Source organism: Condylura cristata, unplaced genomic scaffold, assembly GCF_000260355.1.
Source record: "Condylura cristata isolate star-nosed mole 26May11 unplaced genomic scaffold, ConCri1.0 scaffold00007, whole genome shotgun sequence".
NCBI lineage: Eukaryota > Metazoa > Chordata > Mammalia > Eulipotyphla > Talpidae > Condylura > Condylura cristata.
This window is the reverse complement of record NW_004567108.1, coordinates 64040600-64059769: the sequence shown is the minus strand read 5'-3', so window position 1 is coordinate 64059769 and position 19170 is coordinate 64040600. Positions and strand designations below refer to the sequence as shown.

The 19170-nt window shown below is 37.2% G+C and overlaps 1 protein-coding gene across 3 annotated transcripts in view; it reads left to right on the top strand.

The window, feature by feature from the left end:
• EPB41L4A (erythrocyte membrane protein band 4.1 like 4A) overlaps positions 1-19170 on the top strand; it is a 264473-nt gene that overhangs the window by 215075 nt on the left and 30228 nt on the right. For all 3 annotated transcript variants that reach the window (XM_012721936.1, XM_004678482.2, XM_012721938.1), the window contains 4 exons: positions 10766-10856; positions 13568-13651; positions 14606-14719; positions 18749-18796. In XM_012721936.1, the coding sequence (XP_012577390.1) occupies positions 10766-10856; positions 13568-13651; positions 14606-14719; positions 18749-18796 (337 nt within the window). The remainder of the gene's footprint in view (positions 1-10765; positions 10857-13567; positions 13652-14605; positions 14720-18748; positions 18797-19170) is intronic.

Here is a 19170-nt window from a genome sequence, read left to right as displayed (position 1 = left end):
ATCGAACTCATATGGAATTGGCTTAAGCTTCTTTGTGCTGTGCTTTAACCCGCTGCGCCACCAGAGAGGGCCCGTAGAAGCTTTTTAACTGGAGATATATTTTGTTTTTAACTCCCTTGCTATGGGGGTTGAGTCACCAACTAAATTCAATTCAGAGTTTGAATTCTAAAATAAAATCTTAGTACCATGGTTTTAGGAGTTATCTACATAAAATTTCACCTCTTATTTAAAATTTACATACATATATATATATATATATATATATATATATGTAATGTTGTAATGAAGGTTTTTTCTTTTTAGTTTGCTATTAATTTATATTCCATGACTTGTTATGTTAGAACACTTTTTATGTTTCTTCTAACATTAACGAAATTCAGGCTCCTTAACACCCCCCAAACCTGTTCTGTGCAAATTTATAAAACCTTTTTTCACCTCTCTGTCAGGAATAATAAATACCCTTACAGTTAATGTAATTGAAGCATTGTGTTTAGAATCTGCCTTGGTCTGGCTTTGGCACCTGAATGAGGAAATACATTCCAGAGTCTGGAGTCTTGGCCAATATACCTGCTGCCCCACCCAGAGGAGTTCAGCACCAGGGCAGGCAGCCAAAGCATTATGGAATATCTAAAAGCCTTCCTCAACACTTGGGGTAAAGCAGGAGGTGAGATAGCAGGAAGGAAATGTGCATATTTGCACTGTTTATTCTCTGACAAGCTCTTGGAACCTGGTGTAGGTGGGTTCCTGTCTCTGCTGTCAGTAAGCAGGAGAGAGAGTTTCTGTTTTTTGGCTGTAATCCATAATTAGCTGTAAGGAAATTAATGGCTGAAGCCATTTTCAATAGATAACAATACTATGATGGGTGCAGATTTTGAAGTTTTTAAATATATTGCACTGATAAACAAATAGTGGCAATATATTCTTTAAACAATTTGAAAGCAAGATTAGGGAAATTTTTGGCCATCCCACTCTGAATCTGAAAAATTCCACAGATAATGATGCCTGCGGAATTGTGAAAATGCCCTCTGGGGGAGAGTAGTCCCTAACTTCTGCAAGCAGCTTTGGCAGCCCCACTTGTTTCTGTGCAAGACAGGGAATCCAGCGTCGTCAAGGGTGCTGAAAATTTAAGGCATATGGAACTTAGGTATTTACATACAATTTCTGGAATTTTTAACTTTGGTACTTTCATTTTTAAAAAAAATCCTTTGCGTACCAAATTGAACTTTCTAAGGGTTGAATATAGAACCTCTGATGGGTAGAGGTGGTGTGAATAGCAGATGCCCTGGCTGGAGTTCACTTTGGGTTTCTCCACCATCCTGTGTGAGATCACTAACTCTGCTCAATGTTCTCAGGCGCCCAGCATGAGCTGTTGGAGTTAGCTCTGTGGGCTCATTCCAGGGTTAAACTACCTCAGATCCCTGGGCCCAGTAGATGAGTCACATGTGAGTAGTTGAGATGAGGTGATATGGTTAAATTCAGTTTCACTTAATGTGATAGTGCAGACTGCTGAGAATTAATGATGTCAGAATAGTAAAATCATTTATTAATACTCCCTCTGATAGGCACACTGTGTCAGATGTGATGTCAGCAGAAACCCAGCTTGCTTATGGCTATCAAATATACAATCAAATATACATATTTTAGAAAGTTTTTTAAGGCAAGCAAAGGGCAAGCTGTGTGAGTGCACACCTCATGCTTGACTGAAGTAATGTGAGCTAGTGAGCTAGTGAGCTAGTGAGCTAGTGAGCTAGTGAGCCTGCCTTGGTGAACTGGCTTCTGCCGCAGTAGTAATTGGACTCACTGTGTGCAGTATGTGAATTAACTTAACTTGAGCCTGTTTCCCCATTTGTAAAATGAGGATGTTCCTCCTGCTTCGTATGATGGTTCTTGGGTGGAAGGATTCTGAGCACAGGTAGATACTTGGAGCCGTTTTACCCAAAAGGAAATCTTTCCGTATACAGTATAAATCAGTCTGTGAGCCTGAGTTTCACATACAAAGACTATTATCTTATGTGGAGGAGAAAAATTATTTTAAAACAATAGGCTAGTGTCCTTCAGTACAGTGAATGGAAGTTGTGGGGGGCAGAGGTTTGGAAAGGGGGGAGCTTCAAAAGAAAATTAGGTAACCTGAATTTATTCTTGAAGACTTGCTATAAGCAGGGTGTGTCTTTTTCTCTACCTGCCTGCTGACCTGGGCAGGCAGTAACAGAAGCCGAGAGCTGGGGGTTGTCTTGCTTACTGTGTTCTACTTGTTGGAGTTGATTTTAGTTTGAACTGTTTTTCTTGTGATTTTGACCTTTATCTCCACCCCAGCATCACTGATCTTCTGCTCCATTGTGATACATCTGTACAGTCAATTCACAGTAAAGATGAGACTGTGATAATTTTAAAGTTCACATAGTTAATCATTCCATCTGTGTAATGTTATTTCCCCTATTTGAAGTTATTAGACACCAATCTTCCATGGTGCATATTTCATGTGAAGCAGACAATGGAAACAGAAGAGTAAGGGCAAAGCTGAAAGGACTCAGAAAGGGGAATCAGATTTGTATATCCCTGATAAAAAGTGATGGTGAACATTTCTTTATATGCTTGTTGGCCATTTGCACTTCTTTATTGGAAAGTGTCTATTTTGCTCTTTTGCCCGGTTTTTAGATATGGTTTTTTGCTTTATTATTGTTCATTTGTAGATCTTCAATATCAGTCCCTATCAGATGTATGTTGTGCATATATTTTCTCCCATTCAATAGGATGTCTTCATTTTGGTTACTGTCTCTTGCTGTACAGAAGCTTTTTAGTGTCATGTGCTCCAGTTGTTTATATTATCCTGTGTTTTATTATTTCTTAGACTTGTCCTCAAGGTTGCTTCTGAGATGTATTTCCTGGGGCTTTTTGCCTATGTTTTCTTCTATATATTTTATGGTTTCAGTGCTTACGTTAAATATTTTATCCATTTTGAGCTATTTTTGTATCTGATGTGAGCACTCTCTTTCATTCTGTTGCATGTTGCAGTCCAGTTTCCCCAGCACCGTTTATTAAAGAGACTCTTCCTTTTTGAATTTATAATCTTTGCTTCCTTTTCATGGAATTGTTCACCATATAAGTTTATTTTTATTCATTGGCCTTTCATTTTGGTTCCATTAGCCTGTGTATCTGTTTTCCTTACAGTACCACAGTTTTTATTATTATGGGTTTATAGCCTGTGTATCTGTTTTCCTTACAGTACCACCGTTTTTATTATTATGGGTTTATAGTATTGTGTGAAGTCGGGGAATGTAATACTCCCATTCTTCCCCCTTTTAGGCAGGAAAGCTTTGCCTGTAAAAGGATTCTTTGTGGTTTCATATGAATTTCATTGCTATTGCTTTGAATCTGTAAATTACTTTGGCCCTTTTGATAATGTTGATTCTTCTGATTTGTGAGCAAGGAATGCCTTTTTATTTCTTTGTGTCTTCTATTTCTTTGGACAGTGCTTTGTAAGTTTCCTTGTACAGGTATTTTACTTCCTTTTTACATTTGTTCCCAGGTATTTAGTTTATTTTAAAATTGGTAATGGGAAGGTCTTTAGACATTATTAAATATTGTAAATCTACTGATTTTTGTAGATTGATTTTGTAAACTTCCACTTTACTGAACTGGCTTTTAATAAGCTTTTTGGTTTTGTTGTTTTGTTTTTTTTTAAGATTTATTTATTTATTCATACAGAACTGGGGTACAGCCCACAGATGCGGAGGGTGAGAGGATTCACCAGGGACAGAGTGGGGAGCGGAACAGGCAGATTAACAAAATACACTGCTGAGGGGAGCAGCAGGCGGGTCAGGAGAGGTCTGCCACCCCATGTGGATCTCCTCCAGGGCAGGCTGGGATCGAATGCATGCTGAAGTGGCTTTAGCTTCTTAGTGCAATACTTTACCCTGCTGCACCACCAGGGAGGACCCACTAGTTTGGTATTTTTATGGTAAGAGAATATAATTGGCATGATTTCACTGTTCATGAGTTTATTGATACTTATGATCCAGTATATCATTAGTCCTTGAGAGTGACCCATGTGCACTGGAAAAAAAAATGTATATTCAGCCTTTTTTTTCAGGTTGTAATGTCCTCATAATGTTTATTTAAACTCATTTGGTCTATTTGTTTAGGGCAATGGTATAGTTACTTATTTTTTGTCTCCTTGATTTGTCCATTGGTGGAGTGGATTGTTGAAGCCTCCAGCTCCAGCCCTGAATATATTTTCTTCAGTGTCTGTTTTCAGGTGTGAAAGTAATTTCTGATGTATTTTGTCACACCTGCTGTTGGTTAGTTAATATTAATGAATGTTATATCTTCCTGATGTTTTCCTCACTGATCATTATATAGTTTCTTATTAACTTTTTAGCTGAAATCAATTTTATTTTCTATAAACGTGGTGTCCCTGCTTATGACTGAGTGCCATTTACTAATAGAATTGTTTCCCAATCTTTTACTCTCAGTCTGTGTTTATTCTCCAAACTTAGGTGCATGTACTGGAAACAGCAGGTTGGATTTGTTTCCTAAGTCAACTAAATACTTTGTGTTTTATTTATTGAGTTTAACCCATTGACATTTAGAGTTAATGGAAATTTGTTACTGCCATCTTGTCCTTAGTTTAATGGTTCTGTTTAATTCCATAATTCTCTTTGGTTTAAATACTTAAGCTCTTTTTAATATTGCTTGGAGGGGGACAGAGGGGTCTTCAGTGGTTTTAAAGTCCCTAAGGTTCTGTTTGCATGAGAAGGCCCTTACATTTCCCTCACATCTGAAGAAGAGTTTTGCAAGATAATTTCAGGGTTGAAAATTTTTATCTTGGACTGTTTTCAATATGTCATTCCCATTCTCTTCTTTTCTGTAGTGATCTTTAGAGAAGCTTAATTATAGCCTAGTTGGGGTGGCTGTATTGGTTATTCTATTTCTTCCCCCTCATCAGCTTCATTATTTTTTCTTTGTTTGGACTCTCAGAAATGTTATACTGTATGTCTTACTGTAGTCTTCCTTTACATATGTAGCTAGGTGTTCTTTTATTTTCATCTATGTGTATGTTTAGTTTTCCTTCAAGTTTGGGAAGTGTTCTTCCATTATTTCTAATAGCTGCTGGAGGGATTGAGAAAGCATATTATCAGGATAAATTGTGAGCATTTACACAACTGTGTCCTCACTTCACAGAAAGAAAAACTTCTTATCTAAGTGATTCTAATCTGTCATCATAATGGGAATAAGACAGCTTAAAGAAAAGATTGATGCCCTTCTGCTATTATCCCTTTGGTTTAGACAAATGTAGTGTGTACCTCAGTAGATCAGGCAGAGAGGCAGAGCATGAAGTGCCATCATTTCCACCCACAGATTGTTCCTTTTGGCAACAGAGAATGCAGAGAGGTCCAAGAGTATGCTGGACCAGGGAAGAAGCAGATAAAGCAGGGAACACATCTTTCCTACCATCTTTCTCACCTGCACCTATTCTTTATAATATATCCTTCAGTTACATAACAGCATTCCTTATTTAATCTTATCTAAAAATCTTAGTGTATGAAAAGTCTGTGTATTTGTGGTAAATAAGGAAAGAAAGCTTAAATTCCACCCTGGGAAGTTTTAAATACAAAAAAATCTTTAGACAAGTAGGGGTCTAATTGCCTCTTTGTGATGAATATATCAATGTCAGATGGTAGACATTTGAATTTTACAGAATTAGCATTGGAGGCATGTTGGGTATATTATAGAAAATCGGATTGACTTTAGTGAAATCTACTTGTCTGTTGTATTAAGAATAGTTATAACCTGTTCTGATTATATCTCATAAACTTCAGATATAGGTGTTTCTTTTTTAACAAAAGCAAACAGAAGGGAGGAAAATGAATGATAGGATAAAATGTAACCTAAAAGTTCACAAATATATTATATTTGAGACTTTTCTTAAAATGAAATTATTTGTACATGACAATTCTGTTTTCTTTATCTCTTCTTTATTTCTATTTGCTCTTATCTTTTTTATTTAGATTGTTAAATTGAGGTATCTCGTATTTTTTATGTGGGCCTGTATTGCTATGAACTTCCCATGTAGTACTGCTTTTAAAGTGTCCCATAGGGTCTGGTAACTTGTCTGGTAACTTTTTTTTTTAGCTTTTAAATATTTTTCTTATCTCTTATGATTTCTTCATTGATCCAAGGATTGTCAGAAGCTTTATGTTTAGTCTCCACATATTCGGGATTGTTGTAGGATCCCTTTTATGGTTAATTTCTAGCTTTATAGCATTGTGGACTCTAAGATGCATGCTATAATTTCATTTTTCATATATTTTCTGAGACTTGTTTTATGTCCCAGTATATGATCTGTTCTTATTGAAGTCTGAAAAGGTTATATATTATTTAGCTTTATTGACTCCTTAGTCTACTGACATATACTAGGGCTGTTTCCTTTACTGGATTTTTCCTCCCCTCATCATATCACCTTCTGGAATTATTCTGCCCATATTAGTTTAGATTCTTGGGCTACAGAGAAGAGGTGCTTTGACAAACCCATTAACTAAATGACATGTCTTATTATATTATTTGCCATACCTCCCGGAAGAGTGACTTCTCTGTTACTTCTTTAAAATGGAACAGTTCTTGAAAATGTTCCTTATGCTCTGGAGAAGAAAGTGCAGTCATTGCTTTTAAGATGAAAAACTCTTTAAATGCCCAATAGTCCACCTGATATAATACTTAATTTAAGACCTTTATTTCTTTGTTAATTTTCTGTCTAACTGATCTATCCCTTTATTACAGTGCTGTGTTGAAATTTCCAATAAGAATTGTGTTTTGTTGATATATTCTATTGGTTCTGTTAATAGTTATTTTATATAACGAGGTGCTCTTATAATTGGAGCATGAATATTAATAAGAGTTAAATCTGCTTGGTGAGTTGTGCACTTGATCATTATTTAGTGTCTGTCTTTGTGCCTCATTACCTTTTTAACTTAAAGTCTAGATCATTGGATATAAGAACAGCAAGTCCTGTTTACTCTCTGAGTAATTGCCATGTATGACCATATTCTAACTTGTTATTTTTATTTTTTCATCTCAAAGCTTTAAATGAGTCTCTTATAAGCAAAGTGCTGATGGTGAATTTTTTTTTTTTTAATAGACATTGTTCACCTATGTCTTTTCATTGGTGAATTCAAACCATTCACATGTAGGGTCATTAACTATATGCATTTTTTACTTTGATTTTTGATTGTTTTATGCTTATGTTGTTTCTTTTGCCCTTTGCCTCTGCCTACTCTTTCTGGATGGATTTCCTAGTACTTTTGTCACTTTCTTTGTTTCTTCGCCTATGAGTAACTAATCTGAATTTTTGACTAGTGGTTACCATGACAGTTTTACTTGAATTCCTATGTTTTAGGTCCTGTATGAGTTGATGTCTGCTCTGTGACATTTAACTATTCTGTGTTACCCATTTCTTCTCCTCTTTGGTATTTGGTGGTGTTAACTCATAGTATTCTTGCTCTTGGATCTTGTTTTATTACAGAGTTTGTACTTCAGTTTTCTTTTTTTTTTTTTATGGCAAAATTCCTGTTAGTATTTCTTAAATAGTGTTTCTGGTGGTGGCACAATCCATTAGCTTAATGTTTGTCTGGAAAAACCTTTATTTTCACTTAATTGATAATTTTGATGGATAGAGGATTCTTGGCTAACAGTTTTTTCATTTTAGGACTGTGAATACTTCTTTTCACTCTTCTTGCCTGGAGAATGCCCATATTGAAATCTGGGGAAATTCTAATTCGGGAATCCTAATAAATTGTTACTTTTTCCCTTTGCTTCCTGCATAATTTTTTCTTTATCTTTGATTGCTTATAATTTGACAATGATATGTTTTGATCACTCTTCATCTAATAATTTTAGATGTTTTCTCTGCTTACTGGACTTCTATATTTAATTTATTCTGTAGGCAACAAGTTTTTTAGTCCTGTTTCTTTTTCTTCTCCATCTGGGAGTATGATCATACATTGGTTTCTTCTTTTACTGGAATTTGCTATTTCTCATACAGTTACATCATTTTTCTTTTGTCTTGACACTCTTCTTCTAAATATGTAATTTGTTTGTGCTTCTACAATTGAAATTATTTCTCCTGTTTTGATTCTGCTTAAAACACTGTGTTAATATTTTCTTCATTTGATCATATTTATTTGGTGTTTTGTATGTCTGATCTCTTTAGTGGAGGATTCCCTTTGTTCCTGGATCTCCTTTCTGAGATTTGGCATCTGCCTTTGACTGTCCTTCCAGTAGCTCATTTAACATTGTTAATTTTGTTAATTTGAAGTCAAGTCATATAGTTTCTCTATTTCTGTCTCCTTTATATTTGTCCCAGAACTTCTGTTCTCATTTTGCTTTTCCATCTTGTGTTAAGATGTTCCTTGCTTCTTAGGCATGTATGGTACTTTGTTTATTGCTCTGTGTGTGTGTGTGTGTGTGTAACACTGGGAATTTACTGCTCTTTATGAGTGTGTGTATGAATGATTGGAGCACTGGGTCCTCTTAGTTTACCTCAGTGTGCTGAGGATGGGGGTGTATAAGACATCATAAACAGTGCTGCAGTGAACATAGGAATTCAGGTTCCCTTTCAAATTAGTGTATTTGTGTCCTTTGAATAGAGATTCCTAGGAGTGGAATTGCTGGGTCATAGGGTAGATCCATTTTTAGTACTTTGAGGAACTTCTACATGGTTTTCTTCAATGATTGGGCCAGTCTGCATTCCATGTAAGAGGATTTGTTTTTCTCAACATCTTTGCCAGCATATGTTGTTTCCAGTTTTTTTGTTTGTTTGTTTTTGATATGGGCCATTCTTACTGGTGTGAGGTGGTATCTCACTGTGGTTTTGATTTGCATTTCCCTGACTACAAGTGATGCCTGTTGGCCATTTGCATTTCCTCCTCAGAGAAGTGTCTTTTTAGTTCTTTTGACTAGGTTGTTTGCTTTGCTATTTTTGAGCTGTGTAAGTTCTTTGTAGATCTTCGTTAGCATTTCCTTATTGGTTGTATGGAGTGCAGACATTTTTTCCCAGTCTGTGTGTTGTATTGTCATAAACACTGTACTACATTTTTAAAAGTTTGCTAGTGACAACTAAAAATATTTGAAACAAATTCATGCCCTTTGCCTCTTCCTCAGGGCTATCCTACGTAGAGTTCAGCATGTGAGATATAACCCTGATGTCAAATCTGTGCCTGCAATTTTGAGAGTCTGGCATTGTGATTTTATTAATGATCATGGCAAAGTAGGGACTGGTCACTGCCAATGCCTGATAGCATTTGGGATCATTCAAGGGAGTGGCTGTGTCCTATTTACCCTACCTGGTGGATTTTCTCATAGACCACAGTGTTATTGTTTCCTAGTGTCTGGGTTCTGAATATTTCTTCAATTTAAAGTTTCCTTTAATGTCACATGTATTTTCAGGCGCAACTTTCCACTTCATGATTTCAAAATAAGAACATAAGTTAGATGTTAAATCCATGTGAAATTCCTTAGAATAATAGTTCTTAGAACTCTTATTTGAAACCACTGTTTGTTTTCTCTGTCCAAAGAGTACTCATTAGTATTTATCTTTCCTGATGGGTAGCCAAACATGCCTCTAAAGTGCTCTGGAGGGAGTTGCCAACTTTGGGGCTGTGCATATATTCTTATTTTTCAGTATTTTGTCCTTGAGAGAAAGATTTCTTCTCTTGCACTCATTGGACATTCTCTTCACTTATCTCCTAGCACTCACAACAGACCCTCAACTTAGACTTATTTTTGAACTGTTTGAGGGTGGGGCACAGATAAACCACAGGTTGCCAAGTTTATGGTAACTTAAACTACATCTCAGGAACCAGATGACTGGGTTTCAGATCTGACCCCACTGCTGTAAAGCTGTGAAACTTCGGAAAGGCCCATTTATCTTATTGAAACTGGGGATAATATTAGGATCTACTTCATAGGATTATTTTGAGGATGACATGAGTAAACAGATGTGAAGTGCTTAGATCAGCACTTCATTTCATGACTCAGAAAGCCCTCCATGGTTTGTAGTGATTACACATTGGATTGAAGGACTCAAACTGTGGAAGGTCCTTTTAAAGTGCCACTCAGGGAAAGCACATTGCATGCCACATGGAGCTAATTGACCAAGTATTTTGGTATCCCCTGGCTACTTCCCCCAGGTTTCCCTTGAGAAGAGTCATCGATGATGACTACACACTTCACCCTAGCAGGTCTTGCAACTTCTGTCCTGAGAGTAGAGTTCTAGACTTCCCTGGCAGGCCTGGCTGTTCACTGATCTTCAGATGATTTCCACTTTGTGTCTGCTGGGGGCTCCTCTCTGCTGATTCATTAGCATGTATACAAATCAATGGAATTTGTAGTTTCGCTATAGGAAATTGTTATCAAGGATTAATTATTTTGTTTTGTGTTTTTATATGTAATAACAAATATTTTAGAATCTTATTTTAGCAGTCTAAAATAAAGAGTGTCCATGATTGGGGGCTTATTTACCTAAAGTCTCAAAAAAGTTTCCGTTTTAATGTCTGGATTCCTTAGGACATTGTTATGTTGAGGGTACTTAACATATATCTGAAAATAGCACCTCAAGTGTGTTGTTCAGTTCAGTATTTATTTGAATTTTTTTGATACAGCTTGTCATGATGTACTAAATAGCATTTTAAAAGAATAAGTTTGCTCCTTTTTGTGTTTCCCAATCCCTATCTTACTCTTTCCAACCCTTTTTGCCTTTCTTTGCTACTAGGATCAAACAGCATAAATCAGCTAACTGCAAGCATGGAAAATGGAGAAAATGAAGAAACAACTAAAATTCTTGCACCTTCACCAATAAAAAGGTCTGTCAGCTAACTGAAGAAACATGCTACTAAATGGTTTTCCTGTTGGCAAGGTTAAGAATCTTTTCACTTTCGGGCCTTCCCTGGTGGCGCAGCGGCTTAAAGCACTGCACTAAGAAGCTAAAGCCATTTCCGCATGAGTTCGATCCCTGCCTGCCCCGGAGGTGACCACATAGCGTGGCAGACCTCTCCTGACCTGCCCGCTGCTCCCCTCAGCAGTGTACTTAGTCGATCTGTCTGTTCTGCTCCCCGCTCTGTCTCTGGTGAAGCCTCTCACCCTCCGCATCTCTGGCCTGTACCCCAGTTCTGTATAAATAAATAATCTTTAAAAAAAAAAAAAGAATCTTTTCACTTTACTAGTTAAGTAGTACTTTGATTAAAATAGCCTGTGGGCTGAATAATATTTTAAAATGTCAAACATCAGGAACTGCCTCTGTGATGTGAAGGAAATGCTTCTGTTCACACAGCAAGATGAACTTGCAGATCATCTGTGGTCTCTGTGCTCTGCAGCAAAGTGAACACTCCACTCCATGGAATTTAAAAAATGGCATGATATAATGGACTAACTTTAATGTAATGTGTTCATTACAGTGACACACTGAACTATGATCATAGAACGAAAGTTTATAGCACTTAGAGGTGCAGGACTTCTGAAGTCAGTGATTTTGTATGTATGCAGCATTGCAGGGCCCTCTGCAGCAATTTTCCCAGCATCATTCCCCAGCAGAAGGCCCTTCCCCTCCTATACTACATGAATTGTGTCCCTGAAAGATAAGCCTTGTTTTCTGTTATGACACTATTTCAGCATCATTATTTCCAATATCTAATTGTATTCACAGAACAGAATTTTAGACAAGTGGCTTTCATTCACTTACTTATCTATAGAGAGGGCTCCACAGACATGCAGGAGGTATACAAGCAGTCAGAAATATGTGGTCTTGAAAGACTGCTTGGACCCTCTATTCCATCTTTTGTTAGTAAATAATGGTGTTTTCACTCAGCTGGATTGTGGCTACTCGAAGGGATAACTTTTTTAATTTTGTAATTTCTCAGTAGAATAATTTTAAGAAAGCAGCCTCTCGGGATTGCAAAGTTTTCCCCAGGATTTTGCCTGTATTTTCTTTGTTTAGGTCCAGTACTCTCCCTTTGCTAATGATCTTTTTGGAATGACATGTTCTTGACAGCTGAGCATCTATTTAAGTTTGCCATGATTTTGTTAGTCTCCCAGCTGTGGCTACATGTTGGCTTAATCTGTATGTACACGGCATGTTTCCAGTATGAAGAATACAGGAACAGCAATCCCCCATGAAAGTTAGATCACAGGCCTTTTTAGAATGTACAGAAGTCTTACAGTTCCCTTTGGGAATGCATTCTTGCTGACAGGATTGCTATCAGGAAACTGCTAAGCTTTTCCTGCCCAAGTTTCAGATGAGAAATAACTTAGGGAGTGAATACAATTAATATGCCATCCAGGATTTCATTATTCTTTAACTTTCACCTACTCTCTCTATTCCCCTTTCATTTCCCTTTTTTTTTTTTTTACTTTTTCCTTAGTTAATAGTATACACACCTTATATTGCTACAAATCAGCTACCATATATATTTTAAAGATTTACCTATTTATGCATTCAAGAACTGGGGTGGGATGTGTATGTGAGAGGACTCACCAGAGAGAGTGGGGAGTAGAACAGGAGAATCTACTGAAATACACTACTGAGGGGAGCAGCAAGCAATACAGGAGAGGTCTGCTGTGTCTAGTGGGTTAGTTCCTGTCAGGCTGGAGACAGAACTCCTGCTGCAATGGCTTGATAGTGCTGTGTTTTTAGCCTCTGCTACACCAAGGAGGCCCTAGCTCCTATATTTATTAACTATGGAATAGTATGCTAGTGTAAAATTTTCTTTACTTTTTTAAAATAATAACTTCATTTCAAAATGCCTTTGTTAGCTGCTATAAATATACCTACTGTGCCATATTTGGTTATTTATTAGAAAATTCCTCAAAAAGTCAGGATTAGAAATGGATTAGGAATTAACTAGCTGTTTCTTTTCCTGAGGCCTAGACTCTGGGAAATGAGCAGTGACACATCTCCCACTGGTGGCCGACGGGCCCTGATGAGGCCCTTCCACTGTTTCCTCATGTGTTTCTAAAACAATTTGTTGGTATTGAATAACAACTCAGTTATATTTACATTCTTAGGACAGAAAGATGATACCAGGTCAGGAAGTAGCATTTGAAAGTCATTCTAATTTGGAAGGATAAAGCATGGAGAAGCTGGTGGTGGAGGAAAGTCAACTTGGGTAGCCTGAAGCTGCCCAGAACTTACTGACCTCACAAATTCAGACTCAAGTCCAAAGCCAGGGGACTCTGACCTTTACTGGAAAGAGGGGGCCATGGTCACAAGCTTGGACATCCCAGTTTTTCTTCCTCATCAGGTTTCTTCTTTTCTTGATTCTACAGTTGCCCTTGCTGCCTATCCTCTTGAAAGCTTCTTAACAATTGATGACCTGGCTTCTGCCAGGTCAGTGAAATTAGAAAGAATGGGGAGGGGATGGAGAGCCAATAGTCATTGTTGAGACAGAAATTGCACATTCTTTTTGGAATGAGTCAATAAGTATAAAAAATAAGAAATATACATTTTAAAATAATTACTAGATAATTTTACTGAAGTAAATATATGATTTAACTTTAGTTTTTTCTGTTTTAATTAAAGCTTTAAGAAAACAAAGAATGAAAACAGTCCTGACACCCAAAGAAGCAAGTCTCATGCACCATGGGAAGAAAATGGCCCTCAGAGGTAAAAGGATCATTGTTATTATGAAGGAGACAAGTTGAGAAGGGAATTGTATTTGCATCCCATTAAATAATGGTGCCCACGTGGTGGGTGGCTGATCATGATCAGCCATGGACAAGGGATTCAAGTTGGTAAATTGCTGTGACCAAACCTTCCAAAGTAGAAGTCAACAGGATGTGTCTCAATGTGAAACTTTCTTTTGAGAGGACAGAAGGAAAACTAGCCTGGATTAAGAAACTGTCCTAAAGGGGAAGATGATGGCTTAGTGTAAGATAATGTGTTTCTGTAAACTCTAAAGGATATATTACATTTCATCGTTTTTATAAGACCTTTAGTTGAAAGCTACAGTTGGCTTACACTTATAGAGGACATTTTTTTCCTAAAAATATCCACATATTTAGTTCTTTCTGTTCAAAACTGCCAAGCCAATGAGAGGCCTACATTGTAACTCAGGGTGATGTAGTCATGGAGTCATAGTTATGACTACCCAGGAGTTCCAGTTTCAAGTCTTCCACTTCCTAGCTTCTTTACTTGTAGCACTAAATTAAATATTCTGTAGTTCCATTAAATGAGCCGAATAATTGTATCCCAGTACTTAAAGTTGATGAATATTAGTTGAGGCAATCAACTATGAACCTTTTAGGTTGGTCAACACCAGGTATGTGGCAGGTTTATCATAAATGCAAATTATTGTCATTGCCATCATTTGTATGTGTTCACTTCTCACCATTAAAGGCCAGGGAGACAAATGTGTTTCTTCAAAATAATGATTTTCATGATTTAGTTTACCAGATTTTTTTGTCAATGAATTTTGTCATTAAAGAGAACCATGTACCCACCATTCATTATTTCCCTGAAAGTGTGAAGTGTGCAGTTGTGCATGCTTCCTTGGCCTGGGCAGAGTGATTGCCCCCAGGCCCTCTGTGGGTATCACTGACCATGCCTCTCGCACTCCAGTGGACTCTACAACTCATCCAGTGACCAAACAAAGTCTCCCAAGTTCCCCAACGCGCGCCGCAGAAACCCCTCCTGTGGGAGTGACAATGACTCTCTTCAGCCAACTAGGAGAAGGTATGTGGACAGCCGCTCAGTTTTTAATTTTCAGCTGATGCTCTGAGTCCTAATTACATTTTCATCATAGGTGATTTTCATAATATAACTGCCGCCCCAAGGTAACAGAAAGAATACCCTTTTTTTGGAGGTAAATTAAGGTAGGAATCCTGAAGAATTTCTTTCAATAGTCAGTGTCAGAGAATAAGTTCACAAAGTATTAAAAGGAACTTGCTTTCTGTATTCTAAGACAGAAAAGTAAAATGCACATTCTGTATATAATATATATTAGCAATATGTAGTAGCAGTACCTTATATATCACATGTAGCTTATATTAAACTAGTGACATATTAATGTGTAAAAATATTAATTTTTTTCTACCTGAGATGACAAAATTGCATTTATAGATAAATCTTCTCAGCTGAGACTCCATGCTCAGCTCCCTATACTTATGTTATTGTATAAACTTTAGTAAAACTACTTTCAAAGCACAGAGAAAACTAATCCTGTTACATTGTACCCAGCAGGTCAGTTTGTGTGACTGATGCATTTAATTGTTTTTACTTGTAAATAATTTAATTTATGTAGAAAAATCTGAATCTAAAAGTTTTGAGCTCCTGCTACAAAGCAGCCTAGGCTGTGTGACAGTTCCAAAAGAGGAATACCTAGAATTAATTTCTACATGGTGGAGACACTGTGTTTTGCTTCTACTTTACAGTGTGTTTTACACGGTATTTTGTAAGTGACTTTAGTAGTTATTAGAATCATATTTTCAGCTAACCACCAAAATTCTCTTTCTATGCACTTGCAAAGCTGAAGCACTTTCTCTCTCTCTGCCCTGGTTTATTTTACTTAGTGACACATTGCTCTTTGATTCCTGTACTTCTACCAGTTTTCCCAGCTTTCTCAAACCACATGCAAACACAGTCGATTCCTTTCATGGATAAAAAGAGAAATATCTACTTCATCTTCACCTAGTAGAAATGAGAAGAGAAGTTAGATCATCACCAACATTGACTAAAAGAATCATGAGTTAATAGTTGACATTTGTTATTTTACATGTTTCAAGTATTGTGCACATTGCCTGTTCTGTATGACCTAATTTGATCCTTATAACAACCTCATGGAATTGACATTGGTGTCATTCACTCACTAGTCATTGCTAGCTGAGAGGGACAGTGCAGAGAAATGTACAAATGTGAGTAGAAATGAAGAACCAGGCCGAAATCTGGGTGTTCTATTACTACCCTTATTTGAAGGAATTCAAGAATAGAAGGGGGTATTACCCACAGATCCAGAAGTTGTTTTGCCCCTAAGCTGGCACTCTGAAACCTGTGCTTGTTGCTGACAAGACATCTCCACTGGAGAGTAAATGACACTTTTACCATGGGTGCTGCTACTCCTGAGCTAACGCTGTGCAAACTGTACTTCCTAGGAGTGTAAGAAAGAATGCAGTGGTGCTGCTGAGAGCAGAGTCTCTTCCCTTTCCTGCTGTTTTCAAATTGCACCGAGTGCCTCTTGATGTGAAACCAGACACAAAGGAATCCAAAAAAAATGTAATTCTCACACTTCCAGTCTTGTCAGTACAGCAGAGAGTATAGAAGCGTCAGGATGAGGTTGAACACCCACAGAAAATACCTGGCCCAGTATTAACATTTTTATAGATAAGAAAAAGAGGCTCAGGGAGATGACAGTGCTGTCTTTGGACACAGCTGGGATTTGGATCCAGGTCTTATTTGCTTAAGTCAGGGGAAAATAGTTTCTACCTTCTTACCTCCCAGGATTGTTCAACTTGGGCACTCTTCTAAACCAAAGCAACTCCTGAAAAATATTTTAAAGTGCATTTCTCTGTGTGTGTGTGTGTGTGTGTTGAGGGGTTGTGTCTATTGGTAATCACTATGTTAAGAATTATTCATTATTATTCATACATAAATTTTAATAGTTTTTCATCCTTAAGGATTAGTACAACTTATAAACATTTCCTAAATAAAATACACACATATGTATTTTAACTGATACTCGTTTTAAATATATTTGAAAATGAATTTACAAAGTTTTGCTAAAAAATATCAAAATGCATGCTTTCCCCAAATTAACAGCTTGCAGTAGTTTGTAATGTATGTGTTCCTGAATCCAAACATAATGACTTTTATGCTAAAATACATTTTTTGCAGGCTTCCTGTGAAATACAGAGAAGTAATTGTGGAGACTGAATACAGGAGCCTTTCACTAGTAATGTCTAGGGGGGAAAGGCTATTTCAGTTTATAGGGAAGAAAATCTTTTTGTCTGGGAAACTATTGAGCCAATTGTCTGGTTGTGTGTGTCACTTGAAAACTCTCTTATTGGGCATGCATCTCGTCGGGGATCACCCATTGACGTAGAAGACCAAAAGCTTCTTTTTTCCACTATGAAATGCCCTGTAAATGTCCCCATTCTTGACAGTCCTGTATTATCTTCTTACAAATTTACCTTACCCTTAAGCATAAAATACTATGTAGCTTTATTAGGTCACATTTAAAACTAAGATTCATCATCAGAATGGAAGAATCTCAAGGACTCAAATGTAATAAAGTCCACTGATTTCAGTGGACACTAGGACAATCTGTTTTGCAAAAGATGTAAAAATGTCCTATTTTGCCAACTGTCATTAGGTCGATATAGCTATCAAATTTTGGCTGAGTCTAAAACAACAGTCCTTAATTTTGAGGGCAGTAGGTCTGAGAGTGTGATATAATGTTAGGTCTGTATCTTGGCATGGGGGAACATACATAATTAAACATACATGACATTTTTATTTCATTTTTAAGACTTATGGAGACCCAAAAGTTTGCTTGTTTAGACATTCCTGTTCTAGAAAAACAAATCCATCAAATTGTTTTGATGTAATTGTACTCTAGCAGTACAATTTATTTTCACCCTTTACATCAAAAATGTCTATTGAGTACACCTTTCTGCTAGATACTGTGTTCAGCAGCAATAGACAGAGTCCTACCATTTGGGAGCTCATAATATGTTGGGAATGAAATATATAAATCATGCAAATACATGTGTAGTTATGATTTTTATATATGTTTGGGGGGTGTTAATAACTTGTTACGAAATCTAACATGCATACAGAAATGTAAGATGTCATAAATATAGAAGCTTGATAAACTTTTACAAATCAAACACCTTTGTAACCAAACTAAGTTTGGGGGAATTCTCTGAGGTTGGATGCTTGAGCTGGACTTGATATAAAAGCAGCCAAAGAGAAGGAAGATCATTCCAGGGAGAGCAGCTAGCGTAACTACTGGTAAGAGACCAGTAGTGTTCAAACATTAAAAGAAATGGATTAGAAGTGAACCTAGAGAAAAGATGGAGTCAGACCTCATGAGCCATCTGAGCCTTGTTCAGGATTTGGGCTGTCAGATTAGTAGATTGTAGAAAGGGAGGTGAGAGTAAGATAATGTTTGCATTGTATAAAGATGACCCTTATTTTTCTATGGGAAAAAAGCTGAAGGGCATAGTAGTGGACCAGTCTTGACCATCAGGAATGGGAACTTGGCCCAAGGGTGTGATGGATAGATAAGAGGAAATAAATGATGTTGAGACCCAGTTGGAGGCATATTATTGAGATAGTGAACATAGCTGACTCATGGAGAGAATGAAAAAAGGTAAAGAGCTTTAAAGAAAGCTGAAGAGATCAATAGACAAATGATCTGTTTGTTCGGGTCATACAACTCATCAGTATAGGGAAGTAGTCCACAAAAGATTGGTCTGGCTGACTGTAAACCTAAGAATTGAATACTAAACTCACCTTTGGGTGAGTGGAACTTAGCAGACATGTGCTTTGTTATTTATAGACCCTAACCCCAACTAGGTTACTGGCTTCCTGAGGTCATTTGATGTTATGTTTTTGAGTCTGTTACGTGTGACTTAAATGTTTGATGAGATGAAAAATGTATAGCAGACATGATTTAACTAGAGGGCAATTGTTTTGATGTGCTTTCCTTAACCAGTTACTAATTTCCTATTTTCCTTAATCTCTTCACTTATTTGTTTCCCATAGAAAAACCCATAACAGTGGTGAAGACTCAGATCCAAAGCAAAGGAGAAGGTAAAAGCAAGCAAAAGTAAAAAGATTATGGAAAGGGAGGCGAGATTAGCAAATCAGTGTAACTCAGAGTTGAGTGTGCTCAGAATTGGAGGAGGGTATTTTTTGGTGGCTGTTTTAAAGTATTGTAAAATACTGTTTTGGCTTCATATGCCAGTTTTGGCTTCAGCTTCTTCTCAGCCTTCCATTCTGTAACATCCTTAGCATTCTCTCTCTCGCAATCTCTCTCGCAATCTCTCTCTCTGGCAATCTCTCTAGCAGCTCGCAGTCTCTCTCTCTCTCTCTCACAATAACTCCCTCTCTTTCCTTCTCTCCCTCTTCCTCCCTCTTTCCTCTCCCTCCCTCCTCTCTCTCTCCTCTCTCTCCCTCTCCCCCCC